This window comes from Triticum urartu, chromosome 6A, assembly GCF_056163025.1.
Source record: "Triticum urartu cultivar PI428250 chromosome 6A, HENAU_Tu73, whole genome shotgun sequence".
NCBI classification, from domain to species: domain Eukaryota; kingdom Viridiplantae; phylum Streptophyta; class Magnoliopsida; order Poales; family Poaceae; genus Triticum; species Triticum urartu.
Genome location: NC_141878.1, coordinates 493,069,975 through 493,094,313, shown reverse-complemented (window position 1 = coordinate 493,094,313; position 24,339 = coordinate 493,069,975). Strand labels below are relative to the sequence as shown.

General features: G+C 46.0%; 1 protein-coding gene across 1 annotated transcript; it reads left to right on the top strand.

The window, feature by feature from the left end:
* The first annotated feature begins 2,953 nt into the window (after positions 1–2,953).
* Positions 2,954–4,287, top strand: LOC125512425 (uncharacterized). The gene has a single exon (XM_048677517.2). It carries the CDS (start codon positions 3,553–3,555, stop codon positions 4,027–4,029), a length of 477 nt encoding a protein of 158 aa, XP_048533474.1. The 5' UTR covers positions 2,954–3,552; the 3' UTR covers positions 4,030–4,287.
* Positions 4,288–24,339: the final 20,052 nt, after the last annotated feature.

Genomic DNA, 24,339 nt, shown 5'->3' with positions numbered 1-24,339 from the left:
TCCGCGATGGGTTGTATTTAGACCACGTAGTAACACACATGCAATGACCTAGTACATTTAGAAATACCAACATCTACTATACTGAAGTTATATAATATGAAAATTAATTTCATGATTCAATTAATGATATTGATTTTATATTATGAATATTAATATTTTTTAATAAAGTTGGTCAAACCGTAGCAGCAAGGGAGTACAACCCTTGTATATACAGGCTAAAAAACAAAGTCTGACGTTCAAACCACCATGAGCATATGCCGCCCGGCCTCAGGGTAGTGAAGAGGCAATCGGCGAAGACCGCCGACGCAGATCAGATCCCACGAGGAAGCCCTAAAAGAGCATGGTTAATAATATAGCCAGCTAATTCTATAAAAAAAACTCCATGTTATCTATAGCCATCATCTATATACACTCATACAATAATGTGGGTTGGCTATTGCATTAGTACTTTCTTCCATCTTCTCTCTATCTCTTTCTTCACATTTATTCCATTTATCTAGGTGCATATAGTTAGGCTCTTGCATGAGAGCTCACTTCCTTACTTTTTCACATCTCTCTTTTCCACATAGGCAAAAATGTCATGTAAGCGGGCTATAAGCCCACTATTGTACTTGCTCAAGAAGGAGAGAGAACGTGCGAATTTCCCATTATTCATTCCCGAACGAGAAGGAACAACATGATTTTCGCGGACGTCCGTTTGGGGTCGCGCGGTGGAGTTGGCCTAAAAACAGAGTCTGGCGTTCAAACCACCATGAACACACGCCGCGGGGCCTTGGGGTAGTGAAGAGGCAGTCGGCGAAGACGCTGATGCAGATCAGATCCCACGAGGAAGCCCTAAAATAAGGGAAAACTTTGTTTTTGTCACTCTAGGTTTTGCCCATCTTACTCATGTCACTCTAGAATTTGACATTTTACTTTTGTCACTTTTAGATTTTGACAATATTCACTTTTACCATTCCGTGGCAACATCAAAATTTTCAGAGTAGCAATTGTGATGTATTGTCAAAAGCTAAGAGTGGCAAAAGTGAAATGAAAAGATATTGTTTTTGTCATAGAATGGCATTTATGATGTATTGTCAAAAGTTAAGAGTGACAAAAGTAAGATGTCAAATTCTAGAGTGACATTAGCAAAGTGGGCAAAAACTAGAGTGGCAAAAACAAAATTTTCCCCTAAAATAAGGAGAGTGAACGTGCGCATTTTCCATTATTCATTCCCGAACGAGAAGAAAAAGAACAGCATGATTAAGCGCGTGGATGGGGAGCGAAGCAAAGCATACGTTCTCCGTCCTTCTCCACTCCAGAGTCAAATTCATCATCACAAACTCCAGCCAAAAGGTCCTAAACAATCCTCCTCCCGAACCCCATTTCGTTGCTAAGGTGGCGTTTGGTTTGAAGGCGGGATTGGCTGGGGATACCCTTAACCATGTGGTTGGGGATACCCTTGATTCTTGTTTGGTTGTAAGGATTACAGAATGATGGGATAGCCACCTCTTTTTGTTTGGTTGGAGGGATAAGAAACTGATACACACAGGCATCTACAGTTACGTGTGTAGATCACACTGACATTCCCTCGGATTCACTTGCATTCCGATGAAGAACACACATCAGAGGGGGACAGCAGCTTGCAGCTCTTGCATAAATAAAAAACACGCACGCACGGTTCAACACAAACGTGGATCTACCAGCATATGCACGCATCCATCAGGCATGATCAACGCGCCTGCTCATTTTCGCTGCTCCGCGTCGCCATAACAAGCCAGCCCCAGGACCTAGAGGCATCCACCGCTGCTCAACTCCGGCCACCACTATCGCGCTTGATGTGCCGGCGTTGTCGACCTGGGTGGCTGGGTCCAACTGCCATGACGCATGTTCAGGGGATGAGACGAGATGGAGAAAAGAGAAAAAACGAAGAAAACGTTTCACAGCTGAACGAAGCGACGCGCGCGAGGGTGGTTGGCCATATCCGCCAGATTTTCGCGGATGAGCTCAACCGCGTTTTGAGGGAATATTCGCAGAATCTTGACTGCCCATGTCCCTGGCCATTCTTAAACCAAACATCCGATGGCCATCGAAAAGTTGGCTATCCCTAACCACCCCAAGGATAGCCAACGAACCAAACGCCACCTTAGTCACCTCGTGCCCTCACAAACACGTGGTGCCTCGCTCACCAACACCTGCAGCCTACGCAAGCAAAAAGAAAACGGCAAGAGACGACATGGACGCCGCCACCGCCACACGTGTCCCCTTCACTCCGGCCTCCCCTCCCTCTCCCAGGGGAAGCGTGTCCCCTTCACACGCCGCCCGGTGCGCCCGTGCGGTCGTAGGTCAGCGGCCACCGGACGACACACCGCGCGCGAGGTCGCGCCGACTCGCCCAGATTCCGGCGCACCGCCTGCCCAGGGGAAGCCGCAGCCGCCAGCACCAGCGACGACAACCTCGGGCGCCGCAGTGCATGCGTGCGGGTGTGAGTCACGCTCGATCGCGCGCCGGCCACCACCCGTTTCCCCGCCTCGCCGCACCTAACCCCGCACACACGACACGCCCTCGCTCGGCAGGTGCGGCCGGTGCGCGCGCCCGTGCCGGCGTGGCGCGCTCCGGACCTCTGCTTGTCGCTCGCTAATCTTAATTCAGCGTTATATTTCGCCATGCGATCGAAGCGCGTGGGAAGCAATCGAATTCGTTGAACTGATTTCATCTGCGGAGAAGAAGATCACCGATCGGATCGAGTAACCCCGAGGGCATGCAAGGCAACGTCACCGCGGTGACCAGCATGCTAGCAGTGTATCGCAGGAAAAGATTTGCCCTGGGCAGGACAAGGGCGGCGGCAGCTGGATACCCGCCCGCGCGCGCGGTGATCCGGGGGGGGGGGGGGGGGGGGGGGGGGGGCAGAGAATCAAACTGTCTGCGTGCAACTGGGGCGTGCCCCGTTGTTTCGATGCGCATGCATATCCACCTCCTGAATATACCGCGTGCCCAGGGATTTCGCGACAGATCCGTCCGCTCACCACTTGTTAATTCAGATTAACCACCCGTGTGAGTGACTGTGTCCACCGTCCACCCAGCCATGCCCGCTCCAGCTCGCTGGCATGTCCGGCGGTCACCGCAGCACGCACGCACGCATGCATGCCCCGCGGTGCTTGGTCGACCGCCCGACCCGTTGCGCGGAAGGGCGTAGTACCAGTGCGGCAGTGCACAGCACACTACGAGGTACACCGGTTGCCATCACATTTTACACGGACACGTCATAGTGCCTGGCTTTTGCTTGTCCGTAATGCCTTCTCCCCAGCATCAGCACCGTAAACTAATGGGCTGTGTGATCTTGTCATGTCCCGGCCGTGATCCCGCGTCGCTCTCGCCAAAAAAGTCCCGATTCAAACCTACCTTCCTGCCTTGTTCCCTCGCCCCGACCGGACATATATACCCGCCCTGCCGCGCCACTTGACCACCACCAGCACCAGCACCAGAATCAGATCATCACGCGCAGGCCAGCCAGGAGTACGCACACGCACGCCACGTACTGGTGAACGGAACGGGCACAGCACGACGCGCAGGATGAGCTTGTCGCCGGCGCCGGAGGAGAGCTACGCGAGGCTCGGCACAGGCTTCGGCTTCGGCCGGAGGTGGCGGCGGGCGAGGGGGTTCCGGCTCGGCGCGAGGAACCGGTTCTCGGTGCGGCGGCTGCGGGCCAAGCTGCTCACGTTCCTGGGCCTCGTCGGCCGCCACGCGCGCCACCTCGCCAGGAGGCTCTCCAGGAGAGGCGGCGGCTCCTGCCCGCGGAGCGGCAGCGCGAGGACGCTCGTGGGCGGGAGCGGGTCGCAGCGGTGGTGCCCCCCGGGCGGCCAGGCGGCGCCCAGCAAGCACAAGCCGCAGCAGCAGACGCCGAGGAGGGCGGCGTCGTTCATGCGGACCAACTCCTTCTACGCGCAGGCCATCGCCGAGTGCCTCGAGTTCATCAAGCGCAACTCCGTGCCGGTGGAGGACTACGGCAGCGCCGTCGTCGCCCGCGGCGGCGCCGCCGTCGGGAGATAGACCTCATCCCATCGATCGGGACTCCGTTTGGATCGCGTGGGCAGTGGAACAACTAGCTGGAACAAATGTGTGTACGCACGTCCCGGTCTCCCGGGCCGTCGATGGAGTCTCGACATGTGAAACTAGCGTAGAGTATACTGATACGTACAGTGACGGAGTACAGAGGTGTAAACACGTTGTGAAATCTGAGTTGCGTATGTTGAAATTTTTGCGGGGCTGTGATTACTTGGCCGGTGCACGATCGCACTAGTTCTTCAACTTCTTGTGCATTTCCAGACGTGATAATAGTAGACTTTCTGCGTGAGGCTGTTCCAGAGCCACGACTAAGGTCTGACTGTCTCATGGATTCTACTACACGATAGAGAATGACGGGTCAGGAATTACCATCACAAAAAGAAAAGGAAAAAGATCGATGAATATTCAAAGATGTATTGCTCAGAGTGTATATGCAATGAAGATACGTACGATCGCTGCGAGTAGTTCCCTACTATACTTCTTTGTGGACTCTCTTGCTGAAAGCGAGTGATGGCGAGAGTTAGTTTGACGACACTTGTTTTATGCGGCAAGCAATGGGGTGGTGGTTTCCCACCCATTGCCTACAGATCCCCGCGTCCTACCGGTTGCCGATTTTTCTCAGCAGTTTGCTTAACGAGCAGCTATTTTTCTCTTTCTTTCTAGATCAGTGGCTAATCCACTTCTGTCCTCGGAAAGGCGCAGCGCATATCGGGCATGGCTTAAACCCACACGTAATAGGAAATGCCGGCCAATGACCGTATAATTCTCACCGGGATTTGCTGGTGCAACAGATCTATGTATGGCCCAGCAAATCCGTTTCATGAACCTTTTCCGTTAAAACAAAACACTCGGACAGAAGCAAGAAATCTTATTCTTTGCTGCACGAGCCAAGGGAAAGTGAAACTGGAAAGTCGGCGGCAGGTTCCTATGAGCGCGTACGCATCCGAGTTCAGAAGAATTTGTTTGTTCCGTTGAGGGGCATCATTAGAACAACCAAACCCGGATAATTAAGCAAGCGCACGTACCATCAAAGCATTTACAGTCGGACTTAGCAAATCCAGCGCTGGACGACCCCTCATTTGGGTTGCCGCATATCCACACACCTTAAATGTGGATTCTCAATTCCATACAATCCATACACGTCGATCATAGGATATAAATCATTCTAATTCAACAGTTTAATACAAATACGACAAAGCAAAACAAATCATAGTTCAATAATCCGGACATGTCAAAATGAAATCAATGTCTGAGCGTGATGGATCAGTCAGCGACTGATCCGGGTCACTCGTCGGACGCCATCCATGCTACCTGCTCCTCCTCCTTCCTTGCCTCCTGCTGTGCATGCTCCGTTTGCATCCTTGCCGCATGTTCTGCCTACATCTTTGCCGCATGCTCCGCTGCCGTCATAGCCGCTCTCGCCACCTCATACTTTCCTACGTCCGTTGATCTTTTTTCTCTTCTCCACAAATCACTTCTTGACATGCTCATCAAAGAGGCTTTTGTCCGTTAATATGATCTTCGCATCCTCCGCCTTCCATGCGATTTGTAATCTCTCCTTCTCAAGCTCAATCTCTCTAAATGTCTTGACCTTCTCGAGCTCCCATTCGATCGCCACCTCTTACTTCTCCAACTCGATCTTCTCCATCACAATTTCTAGCTTTTTCTCCGCCCTCTTTCGGTCCCCATCCATCCTCTCCTTTTGCGCATCCAACATGAGCTTGTACCTCTCCTCTTTCTTGTTCTCTCTCACCAAAAATATGCCCGTCCATGTGGTGGACATTTTGTAGCCGTGACGTCACGGGAGGCCCTTGCCTTCTCCCACTTGTTTCCCATGACTTTCCGGTTATCCTTTGGCATGGTGTGGCTCTTCCATTCTCCACGACAACATCTTCCTCTTCATCGTCCAACCCAGTTGATTGGTGGAAGTTTGAGCCATCATTCCTCTTCTTGCGGGCCTTGAGATATGCCACAAGTTGTGTCCACTTTGGTCGGCCATTCAATATGATCCAACAATGGCTAAAAGCAAATGGCTTCTTCTCCGTTTCGTGATACATAGTGGCCGCCACCGCGGCCTAGCAAAAAAAATGTATGAGTATGAGAATAAAAAAAAGGCATACGCAAATGATTACAAGATGAGGTAGCTTATGTGAGTTGCCACTCCCATCCCACTTTGAGGGAGGCCGGTCACTTGTGAGTAGTAGACGACGTACTTGTTAACTTCCCCTTGAATGACCCCCCATCGATGTTGGAGCGATTCCACATTATGGTTGGTGATGATAGGATGCGGCTCGACATATTCCATTTGTTCATGATATTCCTTCTAAATCTTCTCCCAATATTTTTTCCCCTTTTGCTCACTGCCGCATATTGGATCCATTGGTGTGACCAACAAGCTTTGACGAACAAGATATCCTCAAAAGTTGAGTATGCCGGACCTCTTGCCTTTGTCGTCTTTGTCTTCTTCTTGCTCGGATTGGGATTTGATGTTGTCCCAACTTCAAATGAAGGGCAAGTTAGATTCCCCAGTTCGTAGTCCATTTGGGTCGAAACTTGATTATCATTGATCATGTCCGACAGGATCACCTCCTAAATGATCATGGTTTGCAAGCATTCATCATGTCCGAAATGAACTAGCGGTCTATGCAAAACATTGAACATGGCATATGCAAAGTTGATCGGATAGGAGCACCAAGGACGTACCGACTCTTGTTGTGCCATTCCATCTAACAGGTCGTGGGCAGCCCGAGCGCCACCGTTGCTCGTGCTTCTCTGCGCCTGAATGAGCTGCGGTGAGTCACATACGTCCACCGGTGGCATTTGCGTGGGCGGAATGCTCTCCAGAATGCCCTAACCGGCTGGCAGATCCTCCTCTGTCCGAACCTGGTCCGACGATGCAATCCCTTGTCGGTGGCATGATGGATGGGGTGCGGTGGGGGGGGGCAACTACTTGTCCATTTTCGCATATGCTCCCAGCGACGTGAAGGAAATATGCCCTAGAGGCAATAATAAAGTTGTTATTTATATTTCCTTATATCATGATAAATGTTTATTATTCATGCTAGAATTTTATTAACCGGAAACTTAGTAGAATACATAGACAAACAGAGTGTCACTAGTATGCCTCTACTTGACTAGCTCGTTGAATCAATGATGGTTATGTTTCCTGACCATAGACATGAGTTGTTATTTGATTAACGGGATCACATCATTAGAGAATGATGTGATTGACTTGACCCATCTGTTAGCTTAGCACGATGATCATTTAGTTCGTTGCTATTGCTTTCTCCATAACTTATACACGTTCCTATGACTATGAGATCATGCAACTCCCGAATACCGAAGGAACACATTGTGTGCTATCAAACGTCACAACGTAACTGGGTGACTATAAAGATGATCTACAGGTGTCTCCGATGGTGTTTGTTGAGTTGGCATAGATCAAGATTAGGATTTGTCACTCTGAGTATCGGAGAGGTATCTCTGGGTCCTCTCGGTAATGCACATCACTATAAGCCTTGCAAGCAATGTGACTAATGAGTTAGTTACGGGATGATGCATTACGGAACGAGTAAAGAGACTTGCCAGTAACGAGATTGAACTAGGTATTGAGATACCGACGATCGAATCTCAGGCAAGTAAAATACCGATGACAAAGGGAACAATGTATATCGTTATGCAGTTTGACCAATAAAGATCTTCGTAGAATATGTAGGAGCCAATATGAACATCCAGGTTCCGCTATTGGTTATTGACCGGAGACATGTCTCGGTCATGTCTACATAGTTCTCGAACCCGTAGGGTCCGCACGCTTAACATTCTGTGACAGTCGGTATTATGAGTTTATGTGTTTTGATGTACCGAAGGTAGTTCCGAGTCCCGGATGTGACCACAGACATGACAAGGAGTCTCGAAATGGTCGAGACATAAAGATTGATATATTGGATGACTATATTCGGACACCAGATGAGTTCCGGGGGTCACCGGATAATTATCGGAGTGCCGGGGGGTTATCGGAACCCCCGGGGGAACTAATGGGCCAACATGGGCCTTGTGAGAGAGAGAGAGGAGGGGCCATAGGGCTGGCCGCCCCCCTTGGGAGTCCGAATTGGACATGGAGGGGGGCGGCGCCCCCTCTTTCCCTCCCTCTCTCCCTTTCTTTCCTCCCCCCTCCTTCTTCCTAGTTGGACTAGGAAAGGGGGGGGTCCTACTCCTACTAGGAGGAGGACTCCTCCCTCTCCTTGGCGCGCCCCAAGGCCGGCCGGCCTCCCCCCTTGCTCCTTTATATACGGGGGCAGGGAGGCACCCTAGAACACACAAGTTGATTGTTTCCAGCTGTGTGCAGTGCCCCCCTCCACCATAATCCACCTGGGTCATATCGTAGCGGTGCTTAGGCGAAGCCCTGTCCCGGTAGCATCATCATCACCATCATCACGCCGTCATGCTGACGAAGCTCTCCCTCGACACTCTGCTGGATCGTGAGTCCGTGGGACGTCACCGAGCTGAACATGTGTAGATCGCGGAGGTGTCGTACTTTCGGTACTAGGATCGGTCGATCGTGAAGACGTACGACTACATCAACCGCGTTGTCATAACGCTTCCGCTTACGGTCTGCGAGGGTACGTAGACAACACTCTCCCCTCTCGTTGCTATGCATCACCATGATCCTGCGTGTGCGTAGGATTTTTTTTGAAATTACTGTGTTCCCCAACAGTGGCATCAGAGCCAGGTTTATGCGTAGATGTTATATGCACGAGTAGAACACAAAGGAGTTGTGGGCGTGGGTATATACATATTGCTTGCCGCCACTAGTTGATTCTTGATTCAGCGGCATTGTTGAATGAAGCGGCCCAGACCGACATTACGCGTATGCTAACACGAGACTAGTTCTACCGACGTGCTTCGCACACAGGTGGCTAGTGGGTGTCTGTTTCTTCAGCTTTAGTTGAATCGGATTCAATGAACAGGGTTCTTTCTGAAGATCAAAAAGCAATCACTATACCGCGTTGTGGTTTTTGATGCATAGGTAAGAACGGTTCTTGCTCAGCCCATAGCAGCCACGTAAAACTTGCAACAACAAAGTAGAGGACGTCTAACTTGTTTTTGCAGGGCATGTTGTGATGTGATTTGGTCAAGACATGATGCTAAATTTTATTGTATGAGATGGTCATGTTTTGTAACAGAGTTATCGGCAACTGGCAGGAGCCATATGGTTGTCGCTTTATTATATGAAATGCAATCGACATGTAATTGCTTTACTTTATCACTAAGCGGTAGCGATAGTCGTAGAAGCAATAGTTGGCGAGACGACAACGATGCTTCAATGGAGATCAAGGTGTCAAGCCGGTGACGATGGTGATCATGACGGTGCTTTGGAGATGGAGATCAAAGACACAAGATGATGATGGCCATATCATATCACTTATATTGATTGCATGTGATGTTTATCCTTTATGCATCTTATTTTTCTTAGTTCGGCGGTAGCATTATAAGATGATCTCTCACTAAATTTCAAGGTATAAGAGTTCTCCCTGAGTATGCACCGTTGCTATAGTTCATCGTGCCGAGACACCACGTGATGATCGGGTGTGATAAGCTCTACGTAAACATATAATGGGTGCAAGCCAGTTTTGCACACGCAGAATACTCAGGTTAAACTTGACGAGCCTAGCATATGCAGATATGGCCTCGGAACACTGAGACCGAAAGGTCGAGCGTGAATCATATAGTAGATATGATCAACATAGTGATGTTCACCATTGAAAGCTACTCCATCTCACATGATGATCAGATATGGTTTAGTTGATATGGATCACGTGATCACTTAGAAGATCAGAGAGATGTTTATCTAAGTGGGAATTCTTAAGTAATTTGATTAATTGAACTTTAATTTATCATGAACTTAGTACCTGATAGTATTTTGCATGTCTATGTTGTTGTAGATAGATGGCACGTGTTGTTGTTCCATTGAATTTTAATGCGTTCCTAGAGAAAGCTAAGTTGAAAGATGATGGTAGCAACTACATGGACTGGGTCCGTAACTTGAGGATTATCCTCATTGCTGCACAGAAGAATTACGTCCTGGAAGCACCGCTAGGTGACAAACCCGCTGCAGGAGCAACGCCAGATGTTATGAACACTGATAACCCACAAGTATAGGGGATCGCAACAGCTTTTGAGGGTAGAGTATTCAACCCAAAATTATTGATTCGACACAAGGGGAGCCAAAGAATATTCTCAAGTATTAGCAGCTGAGTTGTCAATTCAACCACACCTGGAAACTTAGTATCTGCAGCAAAGTGTTTAGTAGCAAAGTAATATGATAGTGGTGGTAGCGGCAACAAAAGTAAAGACAGCAAAAAGTAATATTTTTGGTATTTTGTAGTGATTGCAATAGTAGCAACGGAAAAGTAAATAAGCGTAAACCAGTATATGGAAAACTCGTAGGCACCGGATCAGTGATGGATAATTATGCCGGATGCGGTTCATCATGTAACAGTCATAACATAGGGTGACACAGAACTAGCTCCAAATCATCAATGTAATGTAGGCATGTATTCCGTATATAGTTATACATGCTTATGGAAAAGAACTTGCATGACATCTTTTGTCCTACCCTCCCGTGGTAGTGGGGTCCTATTGGAAACTAAGGGATATTAAGGCCTCCTTTTAATAGAGAACCGGAACAAAGCATTAGCACATAGTGAATACATGAACTCCTCAAACTATGGTCATCACCGGGAGTGGTCCCGATTATTGTCACTTCGGGGTTGCCGGATCATAACACATAGTAGGTGACTATAGACTTGCAAGATAGGATCAAGAACTCACATATATTCATGAAAATATAATAGGTTCAGATCTGAAATCATGGCACTCGGGCCCTAGTGACAAGCATTAAGCATAGCAAAGTCATAGCAACATCAATCTCAGAACTTAATGGATACTAGGGATCAAACCCTAACAAAACTAACTCGATTACATGATAAATCTCATCCAACCCATCACCGTCCAGCAAGCCTGCGATGCAATTACTCACGCACGGCGGTGAGAATCATGAAATTGGTGATGGAGGATGGTTGATGATGACGACGGCGATGAATCCCCCTCTCCGGAGCCCCGAACGGACTCCAGATCAGCCCTCCCAAGAGGTTTTAGGGCTTGGCGGCGGCTCCGTATCGTAAAACACGATGATTTCTTCTCCTTTATTTTTTTCTCTCCGAAAGCAAATATATAGAGTTGGAGTTGGCGTCGGGGGGTTTCTAGGGGGCCCACGAGGTAGGGGGCGCGCCCTAGGGGGGCGGCACCCTCGTGAGAAGGGTGTGGGCCCCCTGGTCTTCATATTTGCCGAGGATTTTTTATTATTTTTTCTAAGACCTCCCATGGAGTTTCAGGTCATTCCGAGAATATTTGTTTTCTGCACATAAAACAACATCATGGTAATTCTGCTGAAAAAACAGCGTCAGTCCGGGTTAGTTCTATTCAAATCATACAAGTTAGTGTCCAAAACAAGGGCAAAAGTGTTTGGAAAAGTAGATACGACGGAGACGTATCAAACACCTGGCAGAGCAAAGCTTATGACTACTCGATAGTTCACTGTGCCATGCTTTACGGATTAGAACCGGGACTTCAACGATGTTTTGAACGTCATGGAGCATATGAGATGTTCCAAGAATTGAAGTTAATATTTCAAGCAAATGCCTGGATTGAGAGATATGAAGTCTCCAATAAGTTCTACAGCTGCAAGATGGAGGAGAATAGTTCTGTCAGTGAACATATACTCAGAATGTCTGGATACCACAATCCCTTGACTCAACTGGGAGTTAATCTTCCTGATGATAGTGTCATTGACGGAGTTCTTCAATCACTGCCACCAAGCTACAAGAGCTTCGTGATGAACTATAATATGCAAGGGATGGATAAGATGATTCCTAAGCTCTTCGCAATGCTAAAGGCTACGGAGGTAGAAATCAAGAAGGACCATCAAGTGTTGATGGTCAACAAGACCACCAGTTTCAAGAAAAAGGATAAAGGAAAGAAGGGGAACTTCAAGAAGAACAGCAAGCCAGTTGCTGCTCAAGTGAAGCAACCCAAGTCTGGACCTAAGCCTGAGATTGAGTGCTTCTACTACAAAGGAACTGGTCACTGGAAGCGGAACTGCCCCAAGTATTTGGCGGAGAAGAAGGATGGCAAAGTGAAAGGTATATTTGATATACATGTTATTGATGTGTACCTTACTAATGCTCGCAGTAGTGCATGGGTATTTGATACTGGTTCAGTTGCTAACATTTGCAACTCGAAACAGGGGCTACAGATTAAACAAAGATTGGCTAAGGACGAGGTGATGATGCGCGTGGGAAATGGTTCTAAAGTCGATGTGATCACCGTCGGCACGCTACCTCTACATCTACCTTCGGGATTAGTATTAGACCTAAATAATTGTTATTTGGTGCCAGCATTGAACATGAACATTATATCTGGATCTTGTTTGATGTGAGACAATTATTCATTTAAATCAGAGAATAATGGTTGTTCTATTTATATGAGTAGTATCTTTTATGGTCATGCACCCTTGATGAGTGGTCTATTTTTACTAAATCTTGATAGTAGTGATACACATGTTCATAGTATTGAAGCCAAGAGATGCAGAGTTGATAATGATAGTGCAACTTATTTGTGGCACTGCCGTTTACGTCATATTGGTGTAAAGTGCATGAAGAAACTCCATTCTGATGGACTTCTGGAATCACTTGGTACTTGCGAACCATGCCTCATGGTCAAGATGACTAAAACTCCGTTCTCCGGAACAACAGAGCAAGCAACAGAGTTATTGGAAATCATACATACTGATGTATGTGGTCCAATGAACATTGAATCTCGCGGCGGATATCGTTATTTTCTCACCTTCACAGATGATTTGAGCAGATATGGGTATATCTACTTAATGAAACATAAGTATGAAACATTTGAAAAGTTCAAAGAATTTCAGAGTGAAGTGGAAAATCATCGTAACAAGAAAATCAAGTTTCCGCGATCTGATCGTGGAGGTGAATATTTGAGTTATGGGTTTGGACTTCATTTGAAACAATGCGGAATAGTTTCGCAACTGATGCTACCTGGAACACCACAACATAATGGTGTGTCCGAACGTCGTAACCGCACTTTATTAGATATGGTGCGATCTATGATGTCTCTCACTGATTTACCGCTATCGTTTTGGGTTATGCTTTAGAGACGGCTGCATTCACATTAAATAGGGCACCATCTAAATCCGTTGAGGCGACACCTTATGAACTATGGTTTGGCAAGAAACCCAAAGTTGTTGTTTCTTAAAGTTTGGGGCTGCGATGCTTATGTGAAGAAACTTCGATCTGATAAGCTCGAACCCAAATCGGAGAAATGTGTCTTCATAGGATACCCAAAGGAGACTGTTGGGTACACCTTCTATCACAAATCCGAAGGCAAGATATTCGTTGCTAAGAATGGATCCTTTCTAGAGAAGGAGTTTCTCTCGAAAGAAATGAGTGGGAGGAAAGTAGAACTTGACGAGGTAATTGTACCTTCTCCCTTATTGGAAAGTTGTTCATCACTGAGAACAGTTCCAGTGATTCCTACACCAGTAAGTGAGGAAGCTAATGATGATGATCATGAAACTTCTGATCAAGTTACTACTGAACCTCGTAGGTCAACTAGAGTAAGATCCGCACCAGAGTGGTACGGTAATCCTGTTCTGGAAGTCATGTTACTTGACCATGACGAACCTACGAACTATGAGGAAGCGATGATGAGCCCAGATTCCGCAAAATGGCTTGAGGCCATGAAATCAAAGATGGGATCCATGTATGGGAACAAAGTGTGGACTTTGTTTGACTTGCCCGATGATCGGCATGCCATAGAAAATAAATGGATATTCAAGAAGAAGACTGACGCTGACGGTAATATTACTGTCCACAAAGCTCGACTTGTTGCAAAAGGTTTTCGACAAGTTCAAGGAGTTGACTACGATGAGACCTTCTCACCCGTAGTGATGCTTAAGTCCGTCCGAATCATGTTAGCAATTGCCACATTTTATGATTATGAAATTTGGCAAATGGATGTAAAACTGCATTCCTTAATGGATATATTAAAGAAGAGTTGTATATGATGCAACCAGAAGGTTTTGTCGATCCAAAAGGTGCTAACAAAGTGTGCAAGCTCTAGCGATCCATTTATGGACTGGTGCAAGCCTCTCAGAGTTGGAATATACGCTTTGATAGTGTGATCAAAGCATATGGTTTTATTCAGACTTTTGGAGAAGCATGTATTTACAAGAAAGTGAGTGGGAGCTCTGTAGCATTTCTGATATTATATGTAGATGACATATTGTTGATCGGAAATGATATTGAATTTTTAAATAGCATAAAAGGATACTTGAATAAGAATTTTTCAATGAAAAACCTTGGTGAAGCTGCTTATATATTAGGCATCAAGATCTATAGAGATAGACCAAGACGCTAAATTGGACTTTCACAAAGCACATACGTTGATAAAGTTTTGAAGAAGTTCAAAATGGATCAAGCAAAGAAAGGGTTCTTGCCTGTGTTACAAGGTGTGAAGTTGAGTCAGAATCAATGCCTGACCACTACAGAAGATAGAGAGAAAATGTAAGGTGTTCCCTATGCTTCAGCCATAGGCTCTATCATGTATGCAATGCTGTGTACCAGACCTGATGTGTGCCTTGCTATCAGTTTAGCAGGGAGGTACCAAAGTAATCCAGGAGCGGATCACTAGACAGCGGTCAAGAACATCCTGAAATACCTGAAAAGGACTAAGGATATGTTTCCCGTATATGAAGGTGACAAAGAGCTCGTCGTAAATGGTTACCACGATGCAAGCTTTGACACTGATCTGGATCACTCTGAGTCACAAACCGGATACATGTTTTTATTAAATGGTGAAACTTTCAGTTGGTGCAGTTCCAAGCAAAGCGTCGTGGAGGGATCTACATGTGAAGCGGAGTACATAGCTGCTTCAGAAGCAGCAAATGAAGGAGTCTAGATGAAGGAGTTCATATCTGATTAGGTGCCATACCTAGTGCATTGGGTCCAATGAAAATCTTTTGTGACAATACTGGTGCAATTGCCTTGGCAAAGGAATCCAGATTTCACAAGAGAACCAAGCACATCAAGAGACGCTTCAATTCCATCCGCGATCAAGTCAAGGAGGGAGACATAGAGATTTTCAAGATACATACGGATCTGAATGTTGCAGACCCATTAACTAAGCCTCTCTCACGAGCAAAACATAATCAGCACCAAGACTCCATGGGTGTTAGAATCATTACAAGGTAATCTAGATTATTGACTCTAGTGCAAGTGGGAGACTGAAGTAAATATGCCCTAGAGGCAATAATAAATTTGTTATTTATATTTCCTTATATCATGATAAATGTTTATTATTCATGCTAGAATTGTATTAACCGGAAACTTAGTACATGTGTGAATACATAGACAATCAGAGTGTCACTAGTATGCCTCTACTTGACCAGCTCGTTGAATCAATGATGGTTATGTTTCCTGACCATAGACATGAGTTGTTATTTGATTAACGGGATCACATCATTAGAGAATGATGTGATTGACTTGACCCATCCGTTAGCTTAGCACGATGATCGTTTAGTTTGTTGCTATTGCTTTCTCCATAACTTATACACGTTCCTATGACTATGAGATGATGCAACTCCCAAATACCGGAGGAACACTTTGTGTGCTATCAAATGTCACAACGTAACTAGTTGACTATAAAGATGCTCTACAGGTGTCTTCGATGGTGTTTGTTGAGTTGGCATAGATCGAGATTAGGATTTGTCACTCCGAGTATCGGAGAGGTATCTCTGGGCCCTCTCGGTAATGCACATCACTATAAGCCTTGCAAGCAATGTGACTAATGAGTTAGTTACGGGATGCTGCATTACGGAACGAGTAAATAGACTTGTCGGTAACGAGATTGAACTAGGTATTGAGATACCGACGATCGAATCTCGGGCAAGTAACATACCGATGACAAAGGGAACAACGTATATCGTTATGCGGTTTGACCGATAAAGATCTTCGTAGAATATGTAGGAGCCAATATGAACATCCAGGTTCCGCTATTGGTTATTGTCCGGAGACGTGTTTTGGTCATGTCTACATAGTTCTCGAACCCGTAGGGTCCACACGCTTAACGTTCGGTGACGATCGGTATTATGAGTTTATGTGTTTTGATGTGCCGAAGGTAGTTTGGAGCTCCGGATGTGATCACGGACATGTCAAGGAGTCTCTAAATGGTTGACACATAAAGATTGATATATTGGATGACTATACTCGGACACCGGATGAGTTCTGGGGGTCACCAGATAATTATCGGAGTGCCGGGGGGTTATCGGAACCCCCGGGGGAACTAATGGGCCAACATGGGCCTTGTGTGAGAGAGAGGAGGGGCCATAGGGCTGCCCCCCCTTGGGAGTCCAAATTGGACAAGGAGGGGGGCGGCGCCTCCTCTTTCCCTCCCTCTCCCCCTCTCTTTCCTTCCCCCTCCTTCTTCCTAGTTGGACTAGGAAAGGGGGAGTCCTACTCCTACTAGGAGGAGGACTCCTCCCTCTCGTTGGCGCGCTAATGACCCACAAGTATAGGGGATCTATCATAGTCCTTTTGATAAGTAAGAGTGTCGAACCCAACGAGGAGCAGAAGGAATGTTAAGCAGTTTTCAGTAAGATATTCTCTGCAAGCACTGAAATTATAGGTAACAGATAGTTTTGTGATTAGATAATTTGTAACGAGCAATAAGTAACAAAAGTAAATAAAGTGCAGCAAGGTGGCCCAGTCCTTTTTGTAGCAAAGGACAAGCCTGGACAAACTCTTATATAGAGAAAAGTGCTCCCGAGAACAAATGGGAATTATCGTCAAGCTAGTTTTCATCACGTTCATATGATTCGCGTTCGGTACTTTGATAATTTGGTATGTGGGTGGACCGGTGCTTGGGTACTGTCCTTACTTGGACAAGCATCCCACTTGTGATTAACCTCTATTGTAAGCACCCGCAACTACAACAAAAGTATTAAGGTAAACCTAACCATAGCATGAAACATATGGATCCAAATCAGCCCCTTACGAAGCAACGCATAAACTAGGGTTTAATCTTCTGTCACTCTAGCAACCCACCATCTACTTATTACTTCCCAATGCCTTCCTCTAGGCCCAAATAATGGTGAAGTGTCATGTAGTCGACGTTCACATAACACCACTAGAGGAGAGACAACATACATCTCATCAAAATATCAAACGAATACCAAATTCACATGACTACTAATAGCAAGACTTCTCCCACGTCCTCAGGAACAAACGTAACTACTCACAAAGCATATTCATGTTCATAATCAGAGGGGTATTAATGTGCATATAGGATCTGAACATATGATCTTCCACCAAGTAAACCAACTAGCATCAACTACAAGGAGTAATCAACACTACTAGCAACCCACAGGTACCAATCCCAGACTTAGAGACAAGAATTGGATACAAGAGATGAACTAGGGTTTGAGAGGAGATGGTGCTGGTGAAGATGTTGATGGAGATTGACCCCCTCCCGATGAGAGGATCATTGGTGATGACGATGGCGATGATTTCCCCCTCCCGGAGGGAAGTGTCCCCGGCAGAACAGCTCCGTCAGAGCCCTAGATTGGTTCCGCCAAGGTTCCGCCTCGTGGCGGCGGAGTCTCGTCCCGAAAACTTGCTTATGAGTTTTTTCCCAATGAAAGACTCCATATAGCAGAAGACGGGAATCGGAGGGCCACCAGGGGGCCCACGAGGCAGGGGGTGCGCCCAGGGGGTAGGGCACGCCCCCACCCTCGTGGCCAGGGTGTGGGCCCCCTTTGGAACTTCTTGCGCTCAGTATTTTTTATATATTGTGAAAATAGCTTCCATGAAGTTTCAGGACTTTTGGAGCTGTGCAGAATAGGTCTCTAATATTTGCTCCTTTTCCAGCCCAGAATCCCAACTGCCGGCATTCTCCCTCTTTATGTAAACCTTGTAAAATAAGAGAGAATATGCATAAGTATTGTGACATAATGTGTAATAACAACCCACAATGCAATAAATATCAATATAAAAGCATGATGCAAAATGGGGGGGGAGAGAAGGAAGGAGGGGGTGCCGCCCCTCCCCCTAGTCCAATTCGAACTAGTCATTGGGGGGTGGGGCACAACCTGCCTCTCTCTCTCTCTCCCTAAAGCCCAATAAGGCCCATATACTTCTTCCCCCGTATTCCCGTAACTCCCCGGTACTCCGAAAAATACTCGAATCACTCGGAACCTTTCCGATGTCCGAATATAGTCGTCCAATATATCGATCTTTACGTCTCGACCATTTCGAGACTCCTCGTCATGTCCACAATCTCATCTGGGACTCCGAACTACCTTCGGTACATCAAAACTCATAAACTCATAATATAACCGTCATCGAACTTTAAGCGTGCGGACCCTACGGGTTCAAGAACTATGTAGACATGACCAAGACACATCTCCGGTCAATAACCAATAATGGAACCTGGATTCTCATATTGGCTCCTACATATTCTACGAAGATCTTTATCGGTCAAACTGCATAACAACATACATTGTTCCTTTTGTCATCGGTATGTTACTTGCCCGAGATTCGATCGTCAGTATCTCAATACCTAGTTCAATCTCGTTACCGACAAGTCTCTTTACTCGTTCCGTAACACATCATCCCGCAACTAACTCATTAGTTGCAACGCTTGCAAGGCTTAAGTGATGTGTATTACCGAGTGGGCCCAGAGATACCTCTCCGACAATCGGAGTGACAAATCCTAATCTCGAAATACGCCAACCCAGCAAGTGCCTTCGGAGACACTTGTAGAGCACCTTTATAATCACCCAGTTACGTTGTGACGTTTGGTAGCACACAAAGTGTTCCTCCGGTAAACGGGAGTTGCATAATCTCATAGTCATAGGAACATGTATAAGTCATGAAGAAAGCAATAGCAAGAAACTAAACGATCAAGTGCTAAGCTAACGGAATGGGTCAAGTCAATCACATCATTCTCCTAATGATGTGATCCCGTTAATCAAATGACAACTCTTTGTCTATGGCTAGGAAACATAACCATCTTTGATCAACGAGCTAGTCAAGTAGAGGCATACTAGTGACACTCTGTTTGTCTACGTATTCACACATGTATCATGTTTCCGGTTAATACAATTCTAGCATGAATAATAAACATTTATCTGTTGGGGAACGTAGTAATTTCAAAAAAAATCCTACGCACACGTAAGATCATGGTGATGCATAGCAACGAGAGGGGAGAGTGTAATCTACGTACCCTCGTAGACCGAAAGCGGAAGCGTTATATCAACGCGGTTGATGTAGTCGTACGTCTTCACGATCCGACCGATCCAAGCACCGAAACTACGGCACCTCCGAGTTCTAGCACACGTTCAGCTCGATGATGATCCCCGGACTTCGATCCAGCAAAGTGTCGGGGAAGAGTTCCGTCAACACGACGGCGTGGTGACGATCTTGATGTTCTACCGTCGCAGGGCTTCGCCTAAGCACCGCTACAATATTACCGAGGAGTATGGTGGAGGGGGGCACCGCACACGGCTAAGAGAACGATCACGAAGATCAACTTGTATCTCTAGAGGTGCCCCCTTGCCCCTGTATATAAAGGAGCAAGGGGGAGGGGCGGCCGGCCAGGAGGAGGCGCGCCAGGGAGGAGTCCTACTCCTACTGGGAGTAGGACTCCCTCCTTTTCCTTGTCCAAGTAGGAGAGGGGGAAGGAAGGGAGAGAGGAGAGGAAGGAAAGGGGGGTGCCGCCCCCTCCCTGTCCAATTCAGACTAGAGGGGGAGGGGGCGCGCGGCCTGCCCTGGCCGCCCCTCCTCTTCTCCACTTTAGGCCCATGAGGCCCATTAACCCCTGGGGGTTCCAGTAACCCCCGGTACTCCGGTTTTATCCGAAACTTCTCCGGAACACTTCCGGTGTCTGAATATAGTCATCCAATATATCAATCTTTATGTCTCGACCATTTCGAGACTCCTCGTCATGTCCGTGATCAAATCCGGGACTCCGAACTAACTTCGATACATCAAAACTCATAAACTCATAATATAACTGTCATCGAAACCTTAAGCGTGCGGACCCTACGGGTTTGAGAACAATGTAGACATGACCGAGACACATCTCCGGTCAATAACCAATAGCAGAACCTGGATGCTCATATTGGCTCCCACATATTCTACGAAGATCTTTATCGGTCAGACCGCATAACAACATACGTTGTTCCCTTTGTCATCGGTATGTTACTTGCCCGAGATTCGATCGTCAGTATCTCAATACCTAGTTCAATCTCGTTACCGACAAGTCTCTTTACTCGTTTCGTAATACATCATCTCGCAACTAACTCATTAGTTGCAATGCTTGCAAGGCTTATGTGATGTGCATTACCGAGAGGGCCCAGAGATACCTCTCCGACAATCGGAGTGACAAATCCTAATCTCGAAATACGCCAACCCAACATGTACCTTTGGAGACACCTGTAGAGCTCCTTTATAATCACCCAGTTACGTTGTGACGTTTGGTAGCACACAAAGTGTTCCGCCGGCAAATGGGAGTTGCATAATCTCATAGTCATAGGAACATGTATAAGTCATGAAGAAAGCAATAGCAACATACTAAACGATTGGGTGCTAAGCTAATGGAATCGGTCATGTCAATCACATCATTCTCCTAATAATGTGATCCCGTTAATCAAATGACAACACATGTCTATGGTTAGGAAACATAACCATCTTTGATTAACGAGCTAGTCAAGTAGAGGCATACTAGTGACGTTTAGTTTGTCTATGTATTCACACAAGTATTGTGTTTCCGGATAATACACTTCTAGCATGAATAATAAACATTTATCATGATATAAGGAAATAAAATAATAACATTATTATTGCCTCTAGGGCATATTTCCTTCAGTCTCCCACTTGCACTAGAGTCAATAATCTAGTTCACATCGCCATGTGATTTAACATCAATAGTTCACATCACCATGTGATTAACACCCATAGTTCACATCGTCATGTGACCAACACCCTAAGGGTTTACTAGAGTCAATTATCCAGTTCACATCGCTATGTGATTAACACCTAAAGAGTACTAAGGTGTGATCATGTTTTGCTTGTGAGAGAAGTTTAGTCAACGGGTCTGCCACATTCAGATCCGTAAGTATTTTGCAAATTTCTATGTCAACAATGCTCTGGATGGAGCTATTCTAGCTAATTGCTCCCACTTTCAATATGTATCCAGATTGAGATTTAGAGTCATCTGGACCAGTATCAAAATTTGCATCGACGTAACCCTTTACGACGAACCTTTTTGTCACCTCCATAATCGAGAAACATATCCTTATTTCACTAAGGATAAGTTGACCGCTGTCCAGTGTGTTGGGCAACGTAGTAATTTCAAAAAATTCCTACGCACACGCAAGATCATGGTGATGCATAGCAACGAGAGGGGAGAGTGTGATCTACGTACCCTTGTAGACTGACAGCGGAAGCGTTAGCACAACGCGGTTGATGTAGTCGTACGTCTTCACGGCCCGATCGATCAAGCACCGAAACTACGGCACCTCCGAGTTTTAGCACACGTTCAGCTTGATGACGATCCCCGGACTCCGATCCTGCAAAGCGTCGGGGAAGAGTTCCGTCAGCACGACGGCGTGGTGACGATCTTGATGTTCTACCGTCGCAGGGCTTCGCCTAAGCACCGCTACAATATTATCGAGGATTATGGTGGAAGGGGGCACCGCACACGGCTAAGAAAACGATCACGTGGATCAACTTGTGTGTCTATGGGGTGCCCCCTGCCCCCGTATATAAAGGAGTGGAGGAGAGGAGGCCGGCCCTAGGAGGGGCGCACCAGGGAGTAGGATTCCTACTCCTAGTTGGAGTAGGTTTCCTCCTTTCCTAGTCCAACTAGGAGAAGGGGGGAAAGGGGGGAAGAGGGGAAGGAAGGGAGAGAGGGGCCACGCCCCAAACCCCTTGTCCAATTCGGACTGGGCTTGGGAGGGGAGTGCGCCACCTCCTGGTCCTTCCCACTAAGGCCCATTAAGGCCCATTGCTTCTTCCTCGTATTCCCGTAACTCCTCGGTACCTCCGAAAATACCCGAATCACTCGGAACCTTTCCGATGTCCGAATATAGTCGTCTAATATATTGATCTTTACGTCTCGACCATTTCGAGACTCCTCGTCATGTCCCTGATCTCATCCGGGACTCCGAACTCCTTCGGTACATCAAAACTCATAAACTCATAATATAACTATCATCGAAACCTTAAGTGTGCGGACCCTACGGGTTCGAGAACAATGTAGACATGACCGAGACACGTCTCCGGTCAATAACCAATAGCGGAACCTGGATGCTCATATTGGCTCCCACATATTCTACGAAGATCTTTATCGGTCAGACCGCATAACAACATACGGTGTTCCCTTTGTCATCGGTATGTTACTTGCCTGAGATTCGATCATCGGTATCTTAATACCTAGTTCAATCTCGTTACCGGCAAGTCTCTTTACTCGTTCCGTAATACATCATCTCACAACTAACTCATTAGTTGCAATGCTTGCAAGGCTTATGTGATGTGCATTACCGAGAGGGCCCAGAGATACCTCTCCGACAATCGAAGTGACAAATCCTAATCTCAAAATACGCCAACCCAACATTTACCTTTGGAGACACCTGTAGAGCTCCTTTATAATCACCCAGTTACGTTGTGACGTTTGGTAGCACACAAAGTGTTCCTTCGGTAAACGGGAGTTGCATAATCTCATAGTCATAGGAACATGTATAAGTCATGAAGAAAGCAATAGCAACATACTAAACGATCGGGCGCTAAGCTAACGGAATGGGTCAAGTCAATCACATCATTCTCCTAATGATGTGATCCCATTAATCAAATGACAACTCATGTCTATGGTTAGGAAACATAACCATCTTTGATTAACGAGCTAGTCAATAGAGGCATACTAGTGACACTTTGTTTGTCTATGTATTCACACAAGTATTATATTTCCGGTTAATACAATTCTAGCATGAATAATAAACATTTATCATGATATAAGGAAATAAATAATAACTTTATAATTGCCTCTAGGGCATATTTCCTTCAGTCTCCCACTTGCACTAGAGTCAATAATCTAGTTCACATCGCCATGTGATTTAACAGCAATAGTTCACATCACCACTTGATTAACACCCATAGTTCACATCGATATGTGATCAACACGCAAAGGGTTTACTAGAGTCAGTAATCTAGTTCACATCGCTATGTGATTAACACCCAAAGAGTACTAAGGTGTGATCATGTTTTGCTTGTGAGATAATTTTAGTCAACGGGTCTGTCACATTCAGATCCGTAAGTATTTTGCGAATTTCTATGTCAACAATGCTCTGCACGGAGCTACTCTAGCTTATTGCTCCCACTTTCAATATGTATCTAGATCGAGACTTAGAGTCATCCAGATCTGTGTCAAAACTTGCATCGACGTAACTTTTTACGATGAACCTTTTTGTCACCTCCATAATTGAGAAATATTTCCTTATTCCACTAAGGATAATTTTGACCGCTGTCCAGTGATCTACTCTTAGATCACTATTGTACTCCCTTGCTTAACACAGTGTAGGGTATACAATAGATCTGGTACACAGCATGGCATACTTTATAGAACCTATGGCTGAGGCATAGGGAATGACTTTCATTCTATTTCTATCTTCTGCCGTGGTCGGGATTTGAGTCTTACTCAATTTCACACCTTGCAACACAGGCAAGAACTCTTTCTTTGACTGTTCCATTTTGAACTACTTCAAAATCTTGTCAAGGTATGTAATCATTGAAAAAACTTATCAAGTGTCTTGATCTATCTCTATAGATCTTGATGCTCAATATGTAAGCAGCTTTACCGAGGTCTTTCTTTGAAAAACTCCTTTCAAATATTCCTTTATGCTTTCCAGAAAATTATACATTATTTCCGATCAACAATATGTTGTTCACATATACTTATCAGAAATGTTGTAGTGCTCCCACTCACTTTCTTGTAAATACAGGCTTCACCGTAAGTCTGTATAAAACTATATGCTTTGATCAACTTATCAAAGCGTATATTCCAAATCCGAGATGCTTGCACCAGTCCATAGATGGATCGTTGGAGCTTGCATATTTTGTTAACACCTTTAGGATTGACAAAACCTTCTGGTTGCATCATATA

Bases quoted from the DNA above. Each gene is read 5' to 3' on its own strand.
- LOC125512425 (XM_048677517.2), top strand. From the start codon at position 3,553: ATGAGCTTGTCGCCGGCGCCGGAGGAGAGCTACGCGAGGCTCGGCACA.